At 38.1% G+C, this 27197-nt stretch overlaps 2 protein-coding genes across 5 annotated transcripts; one reads left to right on the top strand and one right to left on the bottom strand.

The window, feature by feature from the left end:
* Positions 1 to 241: 241 nt before the first annotated feature.
* On the bottom strand, positions 242 to 16537 carry LOC124385738 (E3 ubiquitin-protein ligase RNF182). Of its 2 annotated transcripts, none has more exons than XM_046848999.1 (2): positions 16461 to 16537; positions 242 to 2408 (listed from the first exon to the last, which is right to left on the bottom strand). In XM_046848999.1, the coding sequence occupies exon 2, from the start codon at positions 1705 to 1707 to the stop codon at positions 952 to 954; it is 756 nt and encodes a 251-aa protein (XP_046704955.1). In that variant the 5' UTR covers positions 1708 to 2408; positions 16461 to 16537; the 3' UTR covers positions 242 to 951. The 2 variants fall into 2 exon arrangements, with proteins under 2 accessions (XP_046704955.1, XP_046704945.1); XM_046848989.1 differs by lacking the exon at positions 16461 to 16537 and adding an exon at positions 10472 to 10803.
* On the top strand, positions 16062 to 26831 carry LOC124385718 (nuclear factor of activated T-cells, cytoplasmic 2). 3 transcript variants are annotated; one of them, XM_046848962.1, is made up of 11 exons: positions 16062 to 16080; positions 16720 to 16839; positions 17342 to 18236; positions 18452 to 18620; positions 20263 to 20465; positions 20620 to 20792; positions 21661 to 21801; positions 22933 to 22988; positions 23080 to 23212; positions 23984 to 24532; positions 25606 to 26831. In XM_046848962.1, the coding sequence occupies exons 2-11, from the start codon at positions 16740 to 16742 to the stop codon at positions 25653 to 25655; spliced, it is 2469 nt and encodes an 822-aa protein (XP_046704918.1). In that variant the 5' UTR covers positions 16062 to 16080; positions 16720 to 16739; the 3' UTR covers positions 25656 to 26831. The 3 variants fall into 3 exon arrangements, with proteins under 3 accessions (XP_046704918.1, XP_046704934.1, XP_046704927.1); XM_046848978.1 differs by lacking the exon at positions 16062 to 16080 and having other exon boundaries at positions 16555 to 16839; positions 23984 to 24295; positions 24404 to 24532; XM_046848971.1 differs by lacking the exon at positions 16062 to 16080 and adding an exon at positions 24875 to 24914 and having other exon boundaries at positions 16555 to 16839.
* The last annotated feature ends 366 nt before the right edge of the window (positions 26832 to 27197 follow it).

Raw genomic sequence — 27197 nt, 5'->3', positions numbered from 1 at the left:
GAAAAAACGCCAAAAATGCTATTTTATGTATACAGTACTGTACTGTATTAACGTTTTACTTCATTTTATAAATTATAATTATATTGTTATTTATAAATGTCGTTATTTCAACATAAAATTCGTTTAAAAAAAAAAGTTTTTTGGCCTATCGTGCTATCGAGAGACCGGGAAAATCAGCTAAACAAATTAGTTATGTGGCAAATGCAATTTCGCGATAAAGCAGGGGCGTGAGATTCAAACAGAGGTAAAGCGGGGGATTACTGTACTTGCAGATTCTTCTTGCTGTGTCTATATCATCAGTTTGTCAAAATTCCATTAACTGATATCCATTATATAGTGTTTTCCAGTCTTTATTGAATATCTATTAACAGTTTGGATGATCTGAAGGCATTTGTTCATTCTCATAGCAATGACAAACACATTATTTTATATTTATACAACATTAAAATATAGCTCGGGAATTTGCATGCCTTACAAAGGCAACTAGGAACTTTGACAAGTATATGGAGACTATATTTTTTAAGTTACACAACAAATGGATTGTCAAAAAGTAGGAAGGACATAGTTTACATTACGGAACGGAGTCCATGTTAGATATGAATCTCATTTCCTCATTAGTGGTACGTAAAAGGATCACAGTCATGTTAAGCCTGAGCTAACAGGTACAGAATAGAAACAAATAAACAAACAAACAAACAAACCAACAAACAAATCAAAACAGCAATTTGAGGCAGCCATAGCTCAATACAGACAACCTGCATTGGGTGTCAGGATGTTACTGCTCATTTAGATGTATGTATTGCCGTTTGTATGAACTGATGGTTTAAAGTACAATTCTAAATGCTGGTAAATTCCAGTGCAATAGTCGATGAGCAGAATGATCAGATCTGTGATTTTGGCTCGGTTCACACTGTCTAAAGACTGACAAATCACACAGAACCTATGCAGTGTCTACGTGGCAATTGCCTCCATGATCTCATGGCACAGACACTGACAGAAGCCGTAGAACACACAGAGGACGAGGGTGGAGGGGACCAGGCTGACGAGGATCACTCCCAATGTGAGTTGCTGAATCATGAGTAGATAGATGCCCAGGGGCAGCGAGCTGAAGTACAACAGGCAGAGGAAGCCCATGACAAAACGTGGCACAGAGCGCGACGTCCATGAGCGCCACTTCTGTACGGGCACATGGCATGGCAGCGAGTCCAAGCTTGCTGGCCGATACAGTCGCACCATGTTCAGCATGCCACTGGAGTCGGCTGATGTTGACTCCCCTGGAACCTCCATGATAGTGATAACCAGGCAGTCTGAGGAACTGTGAGACTGCTCTCCACCTCCTTCTCCACCTGTTCCTATTTCTCCTCCACTTAGACTGTTTGGGGTGAGCAGAACCTCACCTACAGGCATTGAGCCACTTTTTCGGATTTGCTCCTGGTAAGAGAGGATGGCCATGATGTTACTGTCATCTTGCAGAAGCCAGATTTCCTCATCGGGCACGTGCGTCTGATGGCGACAGAATGGACAGCTGACAGTGCCAGGTGATGATTCCATTTCAGCCATCTTCTTCAGGCACCGAGCGCAAACGCGGTGCAGGCACGCCAGTAACTTTGGCTTGCGAGCACGTGCATCATAGCGGCTATAACATATCTTACATTCTAATTCCTCCACCGTGTAGACCACACCATCTGTATCCGACTTGCTACTCATCCTGAGAACGGACAGCGGGGAATGCAAATGGAATTTTCAAGAATTCACAAAATAGCAGTATCTAGCTGTACAGCAAAAAATTTGTATTGTCTTTTTCTAATTGTTTTGTCTCGTTATATTTTTGTTGTCAGATTGTCTGTTTACAGCAAGGCCTCATTTTTAAAACGGCATTTACACTGCTTTGTTGACAGGTGTAGACAGGAAAATAGTTTGCTGTAAACAATAGAATCTATAAATCAATCAAACACTGATGGCCTGAATACCAGTATTATAACTATAATATTGTATTGAATAGTGAATTTTAGAACACATATATTCACAGCGGTACATGCATAATCAGACGTTTATATGCATAACATTTAACACAGATATATACTGGGTTCGTAAATGTAATGACAAACAGGAAATTAAATACTTATTATGGAAAAGGTGCTAACAACATTTTCATGGGCCGTCGCTAAACTGCTGCCGTAAATTCATTCTGGTTCAGTCCTGAGAAAAAGCCTGCTGCTCATCGGTCATCCATGCGTAATTGCGAATTGCCAGAAATAAATTGAGGTCTTCGTAGAAGGATCATGTCATCTTGGATCATGTCTGCTTTGGCCAACAGTTAAAGAGGAGTAACAAAACACATTTTATGTCCATCAAGTGTGGAACTGTGAGTGTTCAGGGGACAATGTGATGCAGCACTTTGCTTTGTCCTGAAATGAGAAGACAGACAAAACAGTGATGGATAATTCATTCATAATTATGGTGTACAAATACAGGGAATTCATACATTTAATATATACGCAATATTTAGTTTCACTGACAGCTATTCTGCTTTCATTACACTCTCACTGTAAATGGTACTGATATTCCCATTTGTGGATCTAGAGGAGAAAAAGGGGAATTACTGGACTGTTCTTGAGTCTCGCTATTCACATAAAAGCAATCCTTGACTTGCCCTTCATGGTGGAATAAAAAAAATCACCTTACAATATGCCTAGGCCCTCCACCGAGTCCTCCTTTTTATCAGGCCTATAATGTCAGAAATATAAAGCTGTCACTATCAGTATCTTTGTAACTGTATTTGTGTCATTTTCTAATGGGTACGAGCAGAATTTATTGTCCGTCTTATTGTTACAATATGTCTGATTTTCAACTTAATGAGAGGACTGAAAAATGGGCTCTTTAAGAGACTATAAAAAAATGCTGTGGATTCAGCAGGTGTGGTCTGATGCGATCCAGCAGCTAGCACAGGTAAATATTTGTGTAAATTTTACGTTTTAAGAGAATGTTTTCCACAGGCCTAAAGAAATCCATCGCTGCAGCTATAACTTAACTATACATACATTTTTACCACAACGTAATTCTTTTCTCTCTTTCTCTCTCTCTCTCTCTCTCTCTCACACACACACACACACACACACACACACACACAATATCTCTGTCTCGGAGTGCAGGTTGTTCGAATTTGAGCTAAACTATAAATAGCAAACCCATGCTCAAGGAAACACAGTGAGCCTAATATAACACACAGCCCCCCACCAGCACCACCAAATACCCTTGATGACTGTGATAAAGAATATCCTACTCCATCTTGGTCTCTCTCTCACACAGACACACACACACACACACACACACACACACACACACACACACACACACACACACACAATGCCTTAAGGAGAGAAGAGACAGAAATTATGACTGTGACTTTGTATGGCAGCTTGTCTCCAGGGGACATGATGCAAAAAGCTTACGTAAATCGCAGTGTGTGATTTACTGAACACAAGCCAATGGGATTCGTCCTGATGTCTTGGACGTAGAGACACAAGAGGGTGAAAGATGTATTTTCGCCAGCCTGAATTCTCCACCTATTAAAAATGCAACACGCCAATACATGCCTGAGGGCACGTCCACTTTTAGCTTAATAATCAATGTAGCTGACTCTTCGCTGGTACATGTTAACTGTGTTGTACAGAAATGTAACCTACTTTAAATTTGGTTTTTAAAAAAAAAAGGCTACTTCAATAGGGCTAATGAGGAAAACACATGCTAGTGTGTGTTTATGTTTAAAAAATATTTTCATATTGCCATTTTTATTCAGAAGCTTTTTTTTTTTCAAACATCTCAGATCGACCTCCATCCTGTCATGCAACATAAGCCAGCAGATACCCTGTTCAAAGGTCTATAATAAGACATTCCGGAGAGCTCATAGCATCTCAGTGCGATGCTAAAATCTAAAGATCGTACACAATTTTTGATAAAATATCATCAAGCCATAGAGATGACCAAATATTGCATAAGAGATCTTGTTTTTCATGTGTGCTCATTGAGTGTGTTTTAATGAGAGAAAGTGGCAGAGAGGTACAGGTAGAGATGCCAACATCGTAACAAACACCATCTGCGTTCCTGTCCTGTGGTCAGAAATGATACAAACCTACCAATCTGTGCCAACATCCACACCTCCCTTTGGGAGCATGTTTATTTTAAAAGAAGAATTCATTTAAAGGAACAGGTGTGTGATTTGCACAAAAACATTTCTATCTACATGCCTTATTAACAGTTTAGTATAGAATCCTCTAAACATCCAAAGGCAATATTAGGAGAGTCAAATATATAACAAGTAAATTACTAGTAGTTTTACTATTAACAAAAATACTTTTAATTTCTTTATTGAATATTAATTTAAATGAGTTTTTTCAACTTCTCATTTTTCTATTTTAGCACTTGTGTAGTCATTTATTTACTTACTATTTTACTCCTTATCACTTCATGCTTACATGATAATGAGAGGGTTGTTCGGGTGTTAAATGGGATGAGGGGTTAATGGGGTTTAGGGGGTTAGGTCTCATATTAATAGTTTATAAAGATTAGAGAAATCAAGATTGTCAGTGTCAACCTCACAAGACAAAACCTTGATATCAGAGGTGCCCAAACATTTCTGGGCCAAGAATCAAAATTGGGCAATGGGCCAAAAGAAAATGTTGCATAAATGAAATTTGCCATGGTTCCTCTCATATATTATTTCATAACATTTTGAAATAAATTGTTAAATAACATTACTCTGTAATCTGTTTAATTAATGCAGGTATATTTTCAAAGTTCTAGTTAAGTGTAACTAATAATGCAATGGGTAACAATGCAGTTTATAGTACAGTAGAGATCAATACCTGATACAACCAGGTCCTTTTTTTTCAAAGGTTTTCCAAATTACATTTTCCCCCCTTTTTTCCTCTTCTCAGATATGGCCTGGTTTGGAAATCTCTGCTCTGTATATTTCTATTAAAAAACAAATTCAAAATGACAGGACATGCTGAAGTTTGCCTCTTTGCTTTGTCAACTAGAAAATGTACGTCAATTTGCAATATTTTCTGCAGCATTCTTTTTAATTATTATTTCAAAAATTGTTTAAGAGAGTGAACGGTCACTTAGAAGACTTAGAAGCCTTTAACGCTCAGTCTAGGGCAAACAATTTATAACAATTGAATTGAACTGTATACTCATCTATGTATGTTTACTATTTACCCATGTATGTTTTTTATAAGCACCTAGATTGGAACTGTAACAATAGGCACAACAATTTTAACTAAGAACAAATTCATATACTGTATAACAGAAGTAAGAAATTCATATATATGATAAAATGATACATAATAAGCCCAAAAAAATAATTTCAGATTGGTGTTTTTTTTTTACTTCAAATATTTTGACAAGCTGAAGCCCAAAATAAGAGTTAAAAACAAATTATATCATTGCAGTAGAACGAATGGAAGCAACCAGGTTAACTTGTATTGGTGTTGGAGCTACATGCAGCTTTAGGGAAAACATCTAAATTCACATCATGGTCCCACATGAGCAGAATGCTGTGAGATTAGAGCAGAGCAAGCCTTATTCTGTGGGCAGTGTGCTGTTTTATGCATCTCTATGCCGCTAAAGGAACACAGTTACACCAACGCATTGGTGACTCTAGAGGTTTCGTGATTTCACCTAGTGCTCAGTAAATGTGACAGTCATGTTTTAGTGCACAGCAAATTATCATCTATATATCAGTCTTAGAATACAGTTAATACTGAGGAAATACCAATAACAAAAGCAAGCAGTTATACAATGTACTGTATGGTTATATGTTTGAGGACAACTGATCATCACTCCATTCCAGAGTTAGTCCCACATTGCTGTTATATTAACTTCTCTTTTTCTGAGAAGGCTTTTCACTAGATTGACTGTTAACTGTGGCTGTAGACATTTGTCCACTCTGTCACAAGAGCATTAGTGAGGTCAGTGACTAATGTTGGGTGAGGAGACCTGGGGTGCAGTCAGCATTTAAGCTCATTCCAAAGGTATTTACTGGTGTTGAGGCCAGGTCCATGTGCAGGAAACTTGAGTTCTTCTACACCAGCCTTGGCAAATCATTCCTTAATGGAGCTCAATTTGTGCTCATTATCATGCTGAAGATGTTTGGGCTCCATAGCTCCAGTGAAAGGAAATTGTAATGCTACAGCATACAAAGAATTTTGATATACTGTAAGAGGTGCCCAAAAAGGTGGACAAAGAATTCTATACTGACTGAGGGCCAAGGGTCAAAAATAAATGTTGCAGTATATCAAACATTATTTAACATTCAATATTTAATTAAAGTTAATTACTTTGCTTAACAGATAAAGTTATTTTTAAGGTTCTAGTCCAGTGAAACTTATAGTAGAATGAAAAACAATCCAATTTCTTTGTACAATAGAGTTCTTAAATGAAAGGTCACCACAGGGCAACTTGTCCCTCGGTATCCTAGTTTGGGTTTCTCTGTTCTATATAACTGAGTTTTTCTCAATTGTCGTAAAATTTTGCAAAAGAACTATACTGTATAGCTATAATGGTAAGATGTCCAAAACATTGAGCATTGAATTCCTTCTGAATGTGTTTACTTGTGTTTACTTTGAGCTGTGAGATTAATCCTCACACAACCTACATAAAAAAAATGTGTAGCTTGCAATCGCAATTTTACCAAGAAAGGCTGAAATTCAAGTTGCCTTATAAATGCCATACATTTGTATTAAGTCCATGTCAATCAACTTGGTATCAAGCAAACAAACGATGGGTAAAATGCAGACAATTAAAAAAAAAAAAAACAGCACCAACAATTAAGACTACACTGTAATAGTTTCTAAAGGACCATAAATACCTAAAAAATAGTTGGTGGAGTACTGTAACTGGTCATCTAAAACCCTTGGCAGGTTATTTCCATTGTGTGCAGTATTATAAATCCTGAGAAACATATATTCAATAATCAGCTGAATAAGCCATTCAGTCCCAGACGCTTGTTTAATGTGTTTCAATTAGTCCTAGTTTCTGAATGAGTTTGAACCCTTTAGAGCTATCTGTAAATCTGGTTATAAAATGTCCTGTGCCACAAAAATACACAAACAAAATCTTTTGTCTCTGATAACATATTGCCTCAAAACATATAGTTCATACATTTTTAAATAGGTTAGACTGGGAACTGGTATAGGGGGACTCTATGAAGAACATTAAGAACATTTTCTCCACAGGGACAAGCTATAGAACTCTTTCTGGATCTAACATACTTTGTATTAATGCATAAGTAGAAACCAGCAATTAAAAAACTCTACCTACATTACAGAAACAGGATATTATTTGCACCCCGCTTTACATAAATAAATCCTAAAATCTATACAAAAAGGTCTAACTGGTAATAACTTGTAAACGTTAAATGTATATTATATTGCTTTTTGTTAAAGAGTGTGTCGATACAAATCTAGATTCTAACCAAAAACATTGCAAATCTAAAGAAGTTATTGTGGTAAGACCTAATGTCAACCAGACAGAAAATGTGCTGGTAGGACTTAAGTTAAGCAAGACCAATGGTATCTGCGTTCCCAAATTTGGTCAAATCTGTCATGCATAATTTGCTTTATCTGTCTTTCCAAATTTGCACTTCTTATCTGTTTGTATATGCTGATACCATAATAGGACACAAATTCTAGTTTAAGTATAAGTATTTTCAACAACAAGAGCAACGAATACATCATGAAATTAATAATAATACTGCAACTACTACTACTATTGCTGCTGATAATATACATCTCAGTTTTACTGTCTATATATGTTTATATTCCATTGTTCTATAATTATAAATTGTCAAATTTCATTTTGCATTTGTGAGTAACAGTAACGTCGTGCTTCATTATTACATTTGGACCGTCGGAGAAAAAAAAACGCCACTGCAATAAAGTGGTTGATCCATCTATCAGGACCGTTGACGGACTGCAAAATGGGTTTATGAAAAATTGATCAATGAAGCTCTGAAACGTTCAATTTTAATGATGCATTTAATTCGTACCAGCTCCCTCGAATCGTATTGCCTAGGAGAACACTAATGACTGCACTGCATTTTGCACAAGTAAATACTCTTTGTTTCTGGGTTCTCAGAAAATAAATTTTTTTATATATAAATTGATATATATATATATATATATATATATATATATATATATATATATATATATATAATTTTTATATATATTTATTTTATAGAATGTGCTTGGTGCCATTATATACTATTTTTTTCAGTGGTGAGCTCAAACCACAGGACTGTCATCAACACTAAACAGCATTCAAACTCATTTGCTAGTCGATTTGGTTGAAAGTGTGTGCTAATAAATGAAGGACTAACAGATTTACTGCAATGGAGCAACTGCCAGATCATAACAAGCACATTTTAAGCACTGCATAAACCCTTCTACATCACACGAAAATTTAACACATCCGAGGAATAACAAGCTCAAAGTATTTTTCCACACTGTTTCCACTCAGATACATAATTACAACTGGCAAATATAACAGGTCTATCTGCATTTCTGCTCAATAGATTTGGGTCTGTGCCACGTTCTAATTTTGTCTCCAGTCTCTCCACAGAACGACCTGCAGTGAGAGGACGACTCTTCTATCTTTGCATTGGGATTTGTCGGGACAGCTTGTTGGCACTCTTACACAGGACAGGAAGTGCTTGACGAATCTGCTCTCATCCACCTCACTGTCAGCTCAGAGCTGTCACACTGACTAAAAGGGCATTACTGGCCTAGTTTTGATACAACTCCCTTTTTCAGGGCGTTTTTTTTTTTATTATAGACCTACAGTTTGTAGTCCTGTAAAGGAAATGGTGCATGGGTTCCCAGAAGACTACTTTAAACTCTCTGCATGTCTTTTTTTTTTTTTTTTTAAGAAATGTGTGAGAAAGAAACAGTATTGAATATGACACAGCGTTGTTTACCTTGTGTGTGTTTCTGACCTTCTAATCCCTGCCATTCCATTCATGTAACCACGGTCTTTCCTACGTTCTTTCTATATTACAGATAACATTTTTAGCTAACATCCTTTTATCTATACACTTATAAAAAAAAGGTTAAATCAAACAAGGCTATTCTCTTTACAGGTGTGTGTGTTGAAGCCTAGTTATGAACAGTAACTTTCCTAAACAAATTTTTTTAAAGACACACAGAATTGAAAACAAAATCAGCACACTGTTCGTAAACTTGACCGTCACATTTAGTGACGTGAAAATAGCAATAACCTTTGGTTTGCTGCAAGAACTTGTAATTTATCTATCTAGCCTTTCTCTTTTTCTTGTTTTTAAGCATCAACATACTAATAGATAACAAAAAAATTCTGCCATCTGTGTGATCGAGCAGAATTAAACGTTTCTACAAAAAATCAGCAAAAGATTTAAATAAATAACAAAACTGATGAAAACCAGAGCACTGGCATAGTAAAATGTTGTGTGTATATATATATATATATATATATATATATATATATATATATATATATATATATATATACAAGATATAGTATATATTTAGTATAGTATAAAATAATAGCATAATATAATATAATATAATATAATATAGTAGTGTGGTATAGTACAGTATAGTATAATATTTAATTTAGTATAGTATAAAATAATACCATAATACCATAATATAATATAATATAATATAGTAGTGTGATGTAGTATAGTATAGTACAGTTTAGTATAATAATTAATTGAGTATAGTATATTTTTATTCATTTATATAAAGCTTTTTGGATACATTTTCTGGCTTGAGATTTGACCCTGTACAGAAACACCAGTTGAAGGATAAAAAAAAAGGCGTTCATATTTTTGCATGCATATTTTCCCAATAAAAGCCTGTCAACTGCCTACACCCCGTTTACACTCTTAAAAATCGGTCCTATTTGAATATTTTGGATGATCAGATGGATGACATCTGTGGCAACTTCACATGTTGCCACAGTCCAACAGGTACATGGCGTCTAAACAGCACTGCACACATTCCCGGCAAAGCTGGAGAACGACAGACCACACAATACAAGACCACTGAGGCTTTTCATAATCCTCATAAGCCTGGTCTGGTTGTCAGCACCGCACTCCAGGCTCGTGCACACGGAAAAGCAGAAATCCGCAGACTGCTTCAGTCGCTGCCATCAATTTGTGTCATCAGCCTACGTGAGGAATCACTAAAACAAGGTGCGTCCCTGTTGCTTCCATCAACTCCGGAAGCTCAGACGAACCCATGATCAGTATTAAATGTTCTCCACAGACAGACCTAACAACGACTAATCAGTCGCGTCGATGGACGGCGACGTCGTGAGAATATTAAACCGCAAATCCATAGCGCCGATCTGCTTCTCAGCGCTTATAAGGTCATGTGTATAAGGGCTCACTGTCATTTTGATGTAACATTCAGTGCAGCTTACTTACCCCTTTCTGCTCCTAATTAGGGGCAAAAGCGTGCGCGCAGTCCTTATCGGGATCAGGAGCTCGCGCGAGCAACATGTCCCTGTTCGGTGTGCAGTGGTGAGTCAGAATCCATGTCGATCATGATGCCGATGTCGGATGGAGGCCGAGCGGAATCGCGCCACATCCCCCTCACTGATCACTGCGGTACAGCATTCCAACTCACTCACTGGTTACTGTGGCAACGCGAGCCGGCGGCCAAAGCGGCGACCGAGCGAGCGCGAGCACGAGAGTTCACCGAATTAACACAAACAATGCTGCATTAACACTTACTGTACACTGCTACACACACACACACACACACACACACACACACACACACACACACACACACTGCTGCATTAACACTTACTGTACACTGCTACATTCACACACACACACACACACACACACACTGCTGCATTAACACTTACTGTACACTGCTACATACACACACACACACACACACACACTGCTGCATTAACACTTACTGTACACTGCTACATCCACACACACACACACACACACACACACAGACACACACTGCTGCATTAACACTTACTGTACACAGCTACATTAACCCTCCCCACACACACACACACACTCTGCTGCATTAACACTTACTGTACACTGCTACATCCACACACACACACACACACACACACACACACACACACTGCTGCATTAACACTTACTGTACACTGCTACATACACACACACACACACACACACACACACACACACACACACACACACACACACACACACACTGCTGCATTAACACTTACTGTACACTGCTACATCCACACACACACACACACACACACACACACACACACACACACACACACACACACACTGCTGCATTAACACTTACTGTACACAGCTACATTAACCCCCACACACACAGACACACACTGCTGCATTAACGCTTTCTGTACACTGCTGCATTAACACACACACTGATGGGTAAAACACCTAGAGTACTGTGCTGCATTAACACACTGCTGCATCAACATTTATTGTACACTGCTGCATTAACACACACACACACACACTACTGCATTACATTTACTGTACATTGCTGCATTAACACACGCTACTGCATTAACACATCGACCACTGCATTAATTGTTCACTGTACACTGCTGCATTAACACACACTGCTGCATTACCATTTACTGTACAGTGCTGCATTAACACACACACACTACTGCATTATCAATTACTGTACACTGCTGCATTAACAAACATGCTGCTGCATTAACATACACACAAATGTTATATTAACACTGAACAATGCTGCATTAACACAGACACTGCTGCATAAACATACACACGTATTTTATATTAACACTGTTTGAACACTGCAGCGTTAACATTTACAGTGCACTGCTGCATTAACACACACTGCTGCATTAACACAAACTACTGCTGCATAAACATTGACTGTACATGGCTTCATAAACATTTACACTAACACATACCCCACTGCTTTAACACTTACTCTACTGCTCTAAAACACAAACACTGCTACAGTAACGCTTACTGTACATTGCTGCATTAACACATACACTACGTAATTAACGCATACACTACTGCATCAATACAAACGCTGTACACTACGGCATAAACGCTTATTGTAGACTACCGCATTAACACTGTACACTTCTACATAAAACTCAGTCTACACTACCACATTCACACTATACACAACTACATAAGCACTTACTTTACACTACTACATAAGCACTCAGTGTACACTACTACATAAACACTATACACTACTACATAAGCACTTAGTTTACACTACAACATAAACACTTAGTGTACACTACAACATAAACACTCACTTTACACTACTACATTAACAGTATACACTACTACATAAACACTTAGTGTACACTACAACATAAACACTCACTTTACACTACTACATTAACACTATACACTACTACATAAAAAATTAGTGTACACTACTACATAAACACTCAGTGTACACTACTGCATTAACACTATACACTACTACATAAACCCTTAGTGTACACTACTACATAAACACTCAGTGTACACTACTACATTAACACTATACACTACTACATAAACACTTAGTGTACACTACTACATTTACACTATACACTACTACATTAACACTTACTGTACACTACTACATAAACACTCAGTGTACACTACTGCATTAACACTATACACTACTACATAAAAACTTAGTGTACACTACAACATAAACACTTAGCGTACACTACTACATTAACACTTACTGTACACTACTACATAAACATTAAGTGTACACTACTACATAAACACTCAGTGTACACTACTGCATTAACACTATACACTACTACATAAACCCTTAGTGTACACGACTACATTAACACTTAGTGTACACTACTACATAAACATTTAGTGTACACTACTACATTAACACTATACACTACTACATAACCATTTAGTGTACACTACTACATAAACACTTAGTGTACACTACTACAAAAACACTTAGTGCATACCATTACAATAACACTGTACACTACTACATAAACACTCAGTTTACACTAGTACATTAAAACTATACACTACTACATAAACACTTAGTGTACACTACTACATAAACACTCAGTGTTCACTACTACAAAAACACTTAGTGCACACCATTACAATAACACTGTACACTACTACATAAACACTCAGTTTACACTAGTACATTTAAACTATACACTACTACATAAGCACTTAGTATACACTACTACATAAACACTTAGTGTACACTACTACTACATTAACACTTACTGTACACTAGTACATAAACACTAACTGTTGCATTAACATTTACTGCATGCTGCTAGATTAAAACAAACGCTGCTGCATTAAGATTTATATAGCTGAATCACACACACACACACACACACACACACACACACACACGCACGCTGCACACATACACACACATACACACACACACTGCTGCATTAACACATGCTGCTAAGCTAACATTTACTTATCTGAATTAATCATCTCTCTCTTCACAGACTGGCAAACACAGACACACAGACAGACACACAGACAGACACACAGACAGACACACACACACACACACACACACACACACACACACACACACAAACATCTTGCTGCATTAACACACACACACACACACACACACACACACACACACACACACACACACAGTTCAATAACATCTACAAATCAAAACAACCTCCTTACCCCCAAACACATTCTTACAAAGCCTGAAAAATGGTATTAACTTTTGTTTTTTATCTCAATCTGTCTACAAATGGCATTCAGAATTCCTGTCATAATATACTGATATTTGGAGCTATGCATAATGATCATAATCTGAATTAACACACACCATACTGCATTCACATTTATATAGACAAATTAACCTATACGTTACTGCATTTATGTCTTCAGAGCTGGACTAATATATATGCTGCTGCAGTAACGGAAGAACACACTTGTATATAATGGCTTAGTATGCTGAATAATTGAAAAAATAAGGGGTCCAAACCTGCTCCAGCAAATTTAAATGATCTGCACAGAGACCTGGCCTCAACCTCACTGAACACTGTGGGGATGAACTGAAACATTGACTGCACACCAGGCCTTTCTTCAACATCATTCCCTGACCTCTATGTTCTTGTGATTGAATGCCCACAGCCAAATGCTGGATACCATCTGAACCAAACAAGTTTATCTTATTTTCATCAGACCACAGGACATGTTCCAGTAATTCATGCTCTTGGACTGGTTGTCTTCAGCAAACTTATTGTGGACTTTCTTGTGAGCCAGCTTCAGAAAAGGCTTCCATCTGGGATGATGGCCATACAAACGGTTGCAGTGTGCGGCGTATGGTCTGAGCACTGACAAGCAGACCCTCTGCTTCTGTAACCTCTAAAGCAATGCTGGCAGAACTCCTGCGTCTGTTTTTTTCAAGCAGTTGCAGAAGCTGATGCACAAGGACTTAACTTCCTTGACTGAAACTTATGAGTAGAACCACCCGTCTGGGAAAACCTCTGTATGACCCTGGCCACTGTACTGTAACTCAGTTTTAGGGTGTTACTGACCTTCTTATAGCCTGGTCCATCTTTGTGGAGAGCAACAATTCTAATTTTCAACTCCTTAGAGAGTTATTTTCCATGGGGTGCCATGTTAAAAATCTTTTGGTCAGTATATATCTTCTTCTTCTTCTTCTTTCGGCTTCTCCCATTAAGGGTTGCCACAGCGGATTATCCGTCTCCATACCTCCCTGTCCTCTACATCTGCCACTTTCAACTCAACTACCTGCATGTCTTCCCTCACCACATCCATAAACCTCCTCTTTGGTCTTCTTCTTTTCCTCATTTCCTCAAAACATATGCCAAATCAAACATGCGGATGATCCGCTGTGGTGACCCATAATGGTGACCACCGCAGAAGAAATATATATGTGTGTGTGTGTTATATATATGTGTGTGTGTATGTGTGTGTTAAAAGTTTATTACAGTCACCCACTTGATCAGATCTGATCTGTGGTGCAATTAATCCTTGTATGTATCATCTAAAGATTTTGTTGTTTGTAACATATAGTGTGATCATAAAAACTTGTGACCAAATAAAGTCAGATAAATTAAGAAGCTTTAACTACATATGGAAGTAACCATGATATATTTCAGAAATCACACAGAGGTACAGAAGCACAGCCCCTCACATTTTGACTCTTCAACAGGAGGGGACTGGACTGACACACACACACACACACACACACACACACACACACACACACACACACACACAGACACGTCGATTGCAAAAAAAAAAAAACTAAACAAAACTATGCACAAAACTGCTATTTGCAAAAAAAAAAAAGTGATGTTGTCTGATGTAGCACCATGGTCCTGAGTTTCACCCTGGTTTCATTTTTCATTTCACTGTGTACTGCACTGTGTATATGGTTGGAATGATAATAAAGTTTACTTGACACATCTTTTCTGCATCTGTGCTAGAATTTCCCAAACTTTTTTTTTTTGCAAAAGCTTGTTTGAAGTGGTTTAAAAATGTGAATAATGTTTGTAAGCACTACAAATAGGCAATAGAAACAAATCATGTATCTTAAATTCATTCTTTCTTCACATATCCGAGCATATTAGGAAGCTGGGATCAGAGCGCAGGGTCATGATGCAGCACCCATGGAGACGGTTAAGGGTCCTGTTCAGGGTCCCAAAAGTGGCAGCGTGATCTGTAACCACTAAACCACCACTGCCCTAAAATGAGATTTACAATTTGTTTTTAAGTTATTTATTATTTTGATAAATCATTTTGCATAATAGGAAATGGTAGCCTAGAACTAGTATGCTAGCAAAGCTAGAGCTAAACAAACTTCTCAATGAGCAAAGTGTATAAAAAAAGGATAGAAGATGACCATATCCAGCTCCATACAGTGGAGTAAGGGTCGTTTTTGACAGACACTAATGAAGTATGCTTGACAGATACACTGTAATGTAGTACTGTTTTAAACACAGCCGTGGATTTGGATGAATATAAGCGGAGGAAGGCCGCCTGAGGTTAAGGAGCAGGTAAACATGGCAGCGGCTATTCTGACAACAAACCACTGAAAAAGTCATTCACACCTGTTCATCACACAATTCATCAGGATTTGTATTCTAGAAATTAATCACACCACGGTGTAATGCAATGCCGCCATCTTATGGCTATATTTCTTGTCTCCTGTATTATAAAACCATTTTTGGGAGGATCTTTTTTTTTTTTTTTTTTTTTTACTAAAGTGTTTAGCTATGTTTTATTGCGGATATTTGTTCCCCTTAAAAATTGGACAAGAATCGTTTAAGGGTATATTAGTTAATTTTGGTGTTATTCTTAAATTCGGCCATATTCCATGGTGAAACATTTGATACCAAAACCATAAACCAGCTCAGTGTGTGTGCTTAAGAAATACTTGAAGTTTTTTAGAGGAGTTTCTTCTTCTTAAACAGGAAGTCGCCGCGGCGCTTTGAACAGCTCGCGCTCATTGCGTGGCCGCAGAGTCGCATCAGCGCGTCCACGAGACATCATCGTGTCTGTTAGTCACATCCCCTTGCGAAAAGCAATAGACAATTTTCTGTAATTTTATTAACCATTGAGCAACTTCTTTATTTCTGCTAGAGTTTATTTTAGTAGCAACTAGTTTTGCTGATTTTATTTCATTTCTTTTCAAGAGACGATCAACTTTTCTCCAATGAATAACTGTCCAGGAAATGTCCAGGACGAATTGGACATACCTTTCCTTTTCTTACATTACGAACAATCTGGAAATGACATTCCGCACGAGGACCAAGGTGAGTAACTTCACTTCATTTACTATTATTTGCAAGAAGCCGGCTTGTTAAACGTTGGCAGTGCATCATAGGCTTTAGAGTTTGGCATTGGGTTTTGTTGTGCACTATTTGTTTGTGTCGTAACAATGTCAAAAGCCTGTGCTTCATTTTATTCGATTGTATCTATTCTGTTGTTTCAGAATGATCAAGTTACACTTTTGGCTCCTGTTATAGGCTATTGTATAATAAATGCTTTTGATGACTATGCAAATATTGTTGAATTAAGAATGAGACTATTAGAGTTACTATTAGAATTTGAGTTTACCCATAAAATCATAACAAAACTCAATCTGAAAGTGCAAACGATTATTTAATATTGGTAGATGTAGTGAGGGAGGTTTTCGTTGCCAGAAATCAGAGCATGTGCAAAGTTTGTAATGGCAGATCAGTTTGCCTGATTATTCTCCTTTTCTTACTCTGCTTATCGCAAAATTAACCTATTGTTACTCCCTTTCCTCGGCAGATGAGCTTGATGCTCTGTCACACCTCGACTCCCATAGCGACCATGTTTCATACACCAATTTGTCCCAACATGAAACCTTCTATAATGATTCGTCTTCTGAGGACCTCCTTACCTGTCATCACCCTGATCTGCGAGACCTTCTCGGTCACTCGCTCTCCTCCCAGGCCAGCCCTCGCATTAAGATCACCTGCTCAGAGCTAGACCAACAGCACCGCGACCATGTCCAAACAGCACCGGTGGACATCAATCGGCGGCTAGCTGTGCCTGCATATCAGAACCAGCTCTACAGGGAAAACCTGAGCCCGGCAAGCAGCACTTCGTCCAGTTGGCACTCTGAGGCATATTCCCCCCAGCCTTCACCTTGTGTTTCTCCCAGTGCTACAGGAGGTGGAGGTTTAGCTGCAGTGACGGTGGCTGAGTTGTGCCCGAGGCTTCAGGCTATCCATGCGTCTGGGTCGCCACATACTTCTCCAAATACATCCCCACGCAACAGCATCACAGAGGACACATTCCTGAACTACAGGACTTCATCATCGTCCTCCCCACGGCCAGGGTCGCGCTCTACTTCTCCTCAGGGAAAGCGCACTTACGAGCAATACCAGAACCCTGCCCTGGTGGTCCCACGTTCCCGAAGTCCTTCTCCTCATGCAGGCCGAGAGGAGTTAATTGAGACTTGTAGACCAAAAGCTAACCTTAATGAATTTGTAGACAGCCACAACAGGCATTTGCCTAAACCAGTGCCAACCAAGATTGGGCGGCCTAATCAAGAGTACTCAATCTATGGCCAGACAGAGCATGCTGTGTACACTGAAGTTAAGAGGGAAACTATAATGGAACCATTGTATGTTGTGCCATCCATTGATTGGACCAATCAAATGCCCACAGCAATGTGCAGGTAAATGAACTAATTACTAGGGTGTGCTAGGCCATGAAGCATTAGCATTATGGCACGACTTGATATAAAAATGATCCATTAAACTGATGCTAATGCTTGGATTAATTCATACAATGAACATGGCCATGGCACATTTATGTAACGCCAAACTTGCAGAATAATAGTGACATTTTTCCTGTTACTATAACGTGAAGTTTCTGTATGTTGGTTCTTAGCATGTCGTTGGCGTCTCTGCCTGCTCTGGACTGGACTCTTCCCAGCAGCACAGAGCAGTACGGACTGAGAATAGAGGTTCAGCCCAGGCAGCACCACAGAGCCCACTATGAGACTGAAGGCAGCAGAGGAGCAGTTAAAGCAGCATCTGGAGGACATCCTGTGGTTCAGGTACAGAGGGAGGGTGTTTCGTGGGTGCATTTGAGTTTGACCTGAATAAGTAGATGTGTGGGTGTGTGTGTGGGGGGGTGGGGGTGAAGGTACAGCAGGAGTGAAAGAATTCAAAAGAAATCAAAAGTGTGAGACAGTGAGGCATGAGAGCATCAACGTTTGTGAGATGAAGCGATTTATTAGCTAGACAGCAAAGAAAGAGAGAGTGTTATCTTTCTGTTGTTGCTCACATTTATGTAAATGAAGCGGTATTTGTTTTTCATGTACCGTAACAGAGCATGCCCTGTTTCCTTCCCATAAAACCGTTCCCTCATTTCACTCTATCCGCATATCACATTATCCGCCGGGTAATGTGTTCAATAAAATTGATTTAGCTGCTACAGTGACCTTTACAGTTCAGTAGTGGTGTATGTGCATACATAGGTAGAGCTAAGTCATGTGTTCTTGACATGTTCTAAACCTTTTCGTTTTTTAAAAAAGTATTACTGTGTTCCAATAATCTTGTAGTCATTTACAATGACATTTGTCTACAAAGGCGAATGGGTTTGTATATGCTTTTAAGTAACCAGTTGATAAATGATTTATAAGTAATCAATTAATATGCACAATGACTAAACAGAAGCTGTACATAAATAATCAACAGGTTGATATTTAAACATGAAACCAAAAAGTAATTAGATTATGGGATGGAGAATATTAATTTACAAAGTGAATGGTTCTAATTGAAAAGTATAAAACGAGAATATTTGTATTTTTTAGGGGATACAGTCACATTTGTCTATTTTAATTTTTTTCCATTATTGATTTACTGTACTGGGATGATAATGAAAAGCTGTGCTCAATGATTCCAACTATTACTACATTGCTGTCATTGGTAAAAACTAGTAAATTTAGATGAATTCCAGAATGATATTATAAACAAAAATAAGCCAATGTCAGAGCTTCTCAGAGAAGCAAAGGATCGTCTTGAAAGTTCAAAGCGTCATCGCCGTATAATGTGTTTACACATGCTGGCGCTTACATCAGCACGCCGAATACGTCGTGGAGGATAGATGGAGGATTTTACACACTTTTTGATCAATATCAAGGTTAGCTACAGTAGTATTAAACATTTTTCTCTTGACGTGAGGAGAATAATATTGTAGTAAGATTTAGTAAATGTAGGCTTTAAATTATACTCAAAAGCTGTTTCATTCATTTTAAATGGAATTGAAGTTTGTAATCCACACTACAGGGCTTTTCAGAGATCATACTTTATAAAGTACAGTGTATAATAATTTAAAACATTACCTCTCTTCTATTGCAGAGCACAGTTGAAACACAACTGAAAAACCTTTTTTTCGCGTGAATGTTCTTGAGACACCAGAAGGAAAGGAAAATCTTAGCAGCCATTATTTAACTACAACAATTTATTTTCTTATGCTTTGTACCGCAAATGATTTATTGTAAATCTCACTATAAAATAAACACATGGTATTGATATACATGTTGAGATCAGTATTTAGATTTTTTTTTTTTTACTTATCATGTAATCAATTTTTTTAACTGTCTTTCATACATTCGTGTAATTTGAACTGCTTTGCAATCAACTAATCAATTATCTGAGCTGCAAATGTTTTTACCCAAACTGTTGTGGACGCAGTTGCACGGGTACAGTGGGAGAGAAGCTCTGGCACTGCAGGTCTTCATAGGAACAGCTGATGAGAGAGCTGTAAGGCCACATGCCTTTTACCAAGTCCACCGCATCACTGGCAAAACCGTCACCACCAGCAGCCATGAACGAACGGTGCATGGAACTAGGGTTCTGGAGCTGCCACTGGAACCCAAAGATAACATGCGGGCAGTGTAAGAAAATTAATAAATAAATATTCACAATTTTAATGATATGTTTTTTACATACTGCTTATAAGCGGCATTAATAGTTTTAATTAAACATCAATATCATACAGTTTTGCTCAGTATTGTTTCTATGCGTGTGTAATCCGTGTTTTACTCTCAGCGTGGACTGTGCTGGGATACTGAAGCTGAAGAATGCCGATATTGAGCTGCGGAAAGGTGAGACAGATGTGGGCCGAAAGAACACGCGTGTGCGGCTGGTCTTTCGTGTCCATGTGCCTCAGCCTGGAGGCCAGTGGCTTTCTCTCCAAGTGGCCTCACATTCCATCGAGTGTTGTAAGTACTTCAACTGTAGTTGCTCTCGCTGAAACAATGACAAGGCTCATGTTTCATCTGTGTCTTTCCTTTTTTCCTTTTGATTAATTTGACAAAGAAACTTGGAGGGGCCGTTTGTAATTTTAGAGCCCTCTGCTGCCTGAAAAGTGGAATGGAATTGCAGTGTTTGCAGTGTGCAATTAATATTAACAGATTGTTTCCCCTCTGAACAACCCGGACCACTGGCTTCCTGTAAAGAATAAGAGATGAAACGTCTGTTTGGGCCTGAAAAATGAAAGAAATGTGTTTCTCAGATTCTACATGGTATCACTGAGATTATGTGCTTATAAATGGTCCTGAAATCCATTTAAACATTACAAACTGCACCTTTAATAAGTAAAGATTAAAAAAGAAAAGAAAAGTGAATTGTAAAAATGCTATTTTGTATATACTGTATGCTTATTTCTTCGACTATACCATATACATAAATATTTATTCATTTATTATTAAATGAATAATAATGTATCATTATTAAATACATTTATTCAGTTAATGAACTATTTTTAAGCTCATTGTTGACTATTTGATGGTTTTTTTCCAGGGCATGTGATTCAGTTCACTAGTTATTTGTTCATTATCGTGATCTGATTCACACACAATTCGTCTGAAATCAAACATACCGATTGTATAGTGTCATTTTGACCGTTTTTATTTTACAAATATATTAGTATTATGTTGAACACACTTTTCCATATTGTTTCACTTGAATTCATTCATTCATTTTGAGTCAGACAGATCATAATGATTAAAATGTCAGCAGCCTGGTTGTTATGGTTACAAGGTTTTTTTTTTTCCCTATCTTTTTTTTTTTTTTTTTTAACCCTTGTAGCTCAGAGATCTGCCCATGAACCTCCAGCCGTGCAGAGGCAGGATTTGGACCAGTGCTCAGTGCTGGGTGGACTGCAGATGATCCTCACTGGTGAAAACTTCACTTCTGAATCCAGGGTGCTGTTCACTGAAAAAACCCAAGGTGTAAAAACTCTTAATGCTCACGTCATTAGCCATAGGAGTGTTGTTTAAATATTTCAGCCTCCATTGTTCTGTACTCTGCTGGCAGGTTACATTAGCATGTGATTTGTTTTTGGAGGTGTAATGCCTTAGTTTGAATATGAAAAGCCAATTTGCATTGTATACTGTTGTCTGGTCTGGTCAGCACAGTTCTGTTGCATCAGAGTAAGAACGGGAAATAGATAACAAGCTTGCAAAGCAGCAGCATGCACAAGCACACCACAAGTCAGCTTGTCAGTGTTTATAGAGACATTTCAATTCCCACACATTATAACTAAAGTTCATGCCTTTCGATTATCTTAAGTTCTTTAAATAGATTTTTATTTATTTGGGTTATTGATCAAACGATAACTAGGCAGTTCCTCACTAAAAGTATGTGTAGACTGAGATATACTTGAAAAGACTTTGGTGTCTATTCGTAGAATTTCTCTAAAGTTAACTACTGATAAAAAAAAAATAAAAATACTCCTCAGAAAACAATATAGTGATTCGGTACCTTTTTTTAGGAATAAACAATGAATTGCAAAACAGCAGAGCAGCTGTTATTTTAGACAACAGAGAGTGTAAGACAGTGTAAAAAAAAAAGTATACAGACAAATTATAAGCACACTGAGAAGTTTTTAACTTATTGGTAAATGTACAGATATTTTCCATTTAGGTGTGCAGTGTGGAGACTAGCGGATGTGGTTAAGCTTTGCAGCGATACCGTCTACAAGCAGAGTCTTCTCTTTCCTTTCCTGTACTCAAAGTGCGTAGGCAACCCAACAGAGGTGTGAGGGGAGGGTGTTCTTCACATACTGAACTTGAAAGGGACCCGCTACTTGCTTGTCTGTGCGCAAGAGTCATGGAAAGGATGCAGTGGGAGTCAAGTTTGTTGTGGTGCCGAACAAAAAAAGAGAAAAAAACCCCATTGAACGTTTCTTGGTGTGAAAGATGCTCGAAAGTGATGTGCATAGTGATGTTAGTACTTAAGGAGAAGCAAATGGAAACAAAAATTACAATAAAAGTTCAGTTTCGTGAGTCATGTGTAGAAAAGCTTCTGCTGCTCTAATTACAGTGCATTTTCTAAAGCCTTGATGGTTTCTACTCACAGATGGGTTAGAGGTATGGGAGATGGAAGCTACTGTGAACAGAGAAAAAAGTCAAGCAGTAAGTGTCTAGGCATTGCATGGTGATTTAAATATTTTTTTGGACTATATAAACCATTCTTAACGCTAAATGTATATCGTGTCCCTTACAGAACATGCTGTATGTGGAAATTCCTCCATATCGAGACCCCAACATCTACCACCCAGCCAAAGTCAACTTCTATGTGCAGAACGGGAAGAGGAAGCGTAGTCAGCCACAACACTTCACCTACATGCCTCTCCCAGGTGACTGCGTTTCTTTATGACCCAGTGTCCTCAAAACTCAGAACATAACAGAACATAATAGCAAAGAAAAGCTATTCACTTCAGTAAAAAAAGCAATGTTTGCTATGCTTAAGGGAAAGCGTTATCACGAAATGGGTTGCGGCAAATACTCGTTATTCTCTAAACAGTCAACTCGTGGTGTAGTGTATTGAAAACATACTTTTAGGATAAACCGCTGGGACCTGTGCACTAGCATGAAGACACGCACAGCGTTTCTGTAGGTTGCTCTCGATTATTGCATCCACCAAATGCTCTCAATTGTAAATGCTGCGGTAAAGCAAAAAGCTGGAGCGAAAGGTGGAGTGAGAAAAAATGCATTACCGCAATGTGAGCTTCTAATCAAATCTGATCTGCTCATCCTAGTGAAGCAGCACCATTTCACTGATAACACCCAACCAGAATTTTCTGGTAATAAGAAGCCACAGCTTTGCTGACTCAACAAATGTTCTTCATGTCTTTTCTTGCATTTGTGAGTGTTCATGTGTGTAGAATATTTACTATTGCTATTCACTTACTAATTGTTATTGATCATTAATAACAGTTAGACCCACATCAATTCTGCATTAAAATAGCCACAGGTGTATTTTAGCAATCAAATGAAGTCTCCTGTTTATTTTAAAGTGGGGTGTCCCATTAAATATGTATTTAAAATTAAGTAGCATTTATTGCTAATACAGTCCTTGTTTTGAAGCTTTTACTACCAGTTTAATGATAAACCCCTGTCATTTCCAGTTCCACTGATAAAAGCCGAGCCGCTGGACGAGTATCAGTACGGACAGCTGAGCTGCAGTGTCTCTCAGGTCTTAGGTATCTCTCCACAATCGTGCCATCACACTGCCCAGCTGCCTACCAGCTGCTGTGCCGTGCCATGCCAGGTTTCCCCGAGGACCAGCAGCCCTGCTCTGTACCCTCCAGCCTCAGAGTACCAGCTTCATCAGCCTTCAGTCCTCTACCAGAGCCATGTGGAGGTCCTTAACAGCAGCCCTAGCCACTACCAGACTCCGCTTGATCACGCTGCATCTGGAGTGACAACCATCTGCTCAGGTCAGGCACCTGCCGTAGTGCCAAATGCAACCTCTCATCTCAAACCCAGCAGTTACCAGCATATTGTAGCTGGGCACAGCTACCAGGCTGGTGTCTCTGTGTTTCCAGGCCTTGATGCAGCCAATCAGAGAAGCTTTGGGCAGAGCTACAACCAGCGGCAGCCTGTGGAGCGTCAGAGAACTAGCAGTCCTGTTAGAGTCAAGCAGGAGAATCTGGACCAAGCTTACTTGGATGACGGTGAGGATGTTTTAAAAATGGTCAATTTGTCAGTATGGTGGGTGTAAGTGCAAGTGCAGGGGTTAAACATCAGAAACAAATGTTCTTTTCTACTAATAAAAGATTAGGAATTTAATTCCCAGAATGTTACTGCTGGCCTCAGATTTTTGCACAACAATGAACAAGTTATTAATTTATTAATTTATTTCTGTAAAACTGGTGTAATCAATACACAGCATAGAGGTACTATGTTAAAAACGTTACTGTACAGAGTTACATGACAACATTGCCATAGCAGCTGATGGTCTTGTATAATTGACACGTTTTTTTTGACTGTACATTTTACCGCTTTATGTATTTCAGTGTACAAAATGTGGCCGCCTTCACAGCCTGCATCATGTAGGTCAGTGCTTTAAATAGTTGCTGCTAAAGCTAGTTCAGTATTGAGCTTTGTCAGTGCAATGATCAGAGCACGCATGAGAGAACTATTGATTTTACTGAGAAAAAAAACAACAAAAAAAACAGTAAATCCCTAGTGAATAAATACTTTTCTCGTACCACCGTCAACTGTTACACTTTCCCTTTTTTTTAGCTGCATAAATATGGCAACTTCAAATAATATCCACGATTATTCGCTTGTTTTGAAAAGGTTAGGTGGAAAGTTATTAACCGCAATTGGTGTGGTGAGAAATGAATGCCGTTACAGTTCATTTCATGTAAGTCATTCACACAGTCTTGTACTGGCTGTTGTGGGAGTGGAAGTGTCTGCTCTTTGCCTTCTCTTCTAGCTGACTGGTACCTGTTACAGCCAGCCATTGTTCTAATTTTAGACTGAGGAGGTAGAAAAGTTTCCAATTTTAGCCCACTAACATGTCAGAAACAGCAAGCAAAGCCTCAGGGTGGTTGCAGGGCGATAAACACGATTATGACTCAGTGCTGCTCCCTGCTGAAGGATTATTTCTGGTTTTAAAGCCTGTGTATCACAGTAAAGCTCGGATTTTTCATTCATTCTAAACAACAGGGTGATCCATGTTGAACCCAGAACATCAACATGTGGTGTTTTTTTTTTCTTCTTCTCCCTTATGTTTCCTCAGTGAATGAAGTAATCAAAAAGGATCTGACCGTTCCTCCCAGTGAACAGTGATGGCTAGATCTGACAATCCAGAGTCTTCTTTCAAGTGACAGCCACAACATCTGTACAACTAGTCAACTGCCACATCTGATTTCCTAATGTCATATCAGACATCATAGTGGTGACTATTAATTTTACTTCTGATTGCTACGCACCCCTCAGAAAAACTAGTACAGAGCTTATATATATATATATATATATATATACACAGTATATATTACCTTTTAATGCTGTATCTTGGCGTTTGTAAATGACTTGGAGAGTTTTTAGGAGGGTATTTGAGGGGAAGCCACTAGCTGCCTTAGGATAGGAACATGGAAAGCTAGATATCCTTTACATAATGAGTGCTAGCTCAAACCGGAACTGTCATATACGAGAAACTATATTTAAATATAGATTGATATACATATAATTATAGATTATAGATCAAATTTATTTACATAAACAATAGAGATAAAGTAGCTGTTTTACCTCAGTTTGTTCGATCAGTTGTCTTGAGGCTGAGACTCACGCACTCATCTTTTACTCTGTAATATAGCAGGAATTGCAGTTTTCAGAATTTTGTATGATGAATATCCCATTGGCCCTTTTCAGTCTGCTGAAGTCCTTTCTACATTTATGTATGAATATACAAAAAACTATTTCTGCCATGCTAACTCTCGCTATAGCTGCTAACTTTTTTTTCCCCCCAATATTATTTTTCTAGATTGTTGTAGAAAATTGTAGAAGACATCTTTATTCTTTAGGCACTCAGCTAGGATTAAAATGAAATAAACAGTATGACCTATGAGCACTATACGACTACTGCTAGCTATCGGTCAGGATCAGGGCTTTGGCATGAGGTAACCTGTGCGTAGTACATCCTGGGTGTTGACAGAAAATTGATGCGCAAACAAAAGAGAACTGAGGTGCAATACCATTCTACAGAATACTACAAACCACAAGCAATATGTTCAAGCACCGGTTTTATGCCACAATGCTCATTTAGTTGAAGGTTATTTTTGTTCATTGTGTCATTCAGTTTTACTGGATTTTCTAACTCGCAGAAGAAACTACAGAATATCAATGAGTTCAAACTTTACCCTGATATCAAACTTTCACAATGCTTAGGATGAGTGTCCCTTTTATGAATATGTATTTATGTTTGTTCATTGAATACAAATAAAATTCTCTCTGTTGTATAAATAATCTGCTAATTAATGTATTAAATAATTAGTTAACAATAACAACAGGAGTGTAAAATAATTTAAAGAAGAACTACTTTGAGAACAAATTTCAGTTACAAAAAAACAACAAAAAAGATTTTTAATAATTTATGTAAAATTTCAGTGTATATCTTCCAACTGAATACATTTTAGATTTAGATTGAAATTTAAGAGGACTCTTCAGAGATGTTCGAATTCTCGGTTTTATGTCGGTAAAGCATATTCTTCCTTGAAAAATCTTATTTCTCAGAACGAATGGTAAAGCAAATGTTTAAACATTCAAGCAACTGCGAAAACAAGAACTTTATGGCAAATATTACTAGACACTCATTACATTTGTTTCCTTGGT

The sequence above is a fragment of the Silurus meridionalis genome, chromosome 1, assembly GCF_014805685.1.
Source record: "Silurus meridionalis isolate SWU-2019-XX chromosome 1, ASM1480568v1, whole genome shotgun sequence".
Lineage (NCBI taxonomy): Eukaryota > Metazoa > Chordata > Actinopteri > Siluriformes > Siluridae > Silurus > Silurus meridionalis.
Note: the sequence above shows the minus strand (reverse complement) of the source record. Positions and strands in the feature narration are given on the sequence as shown.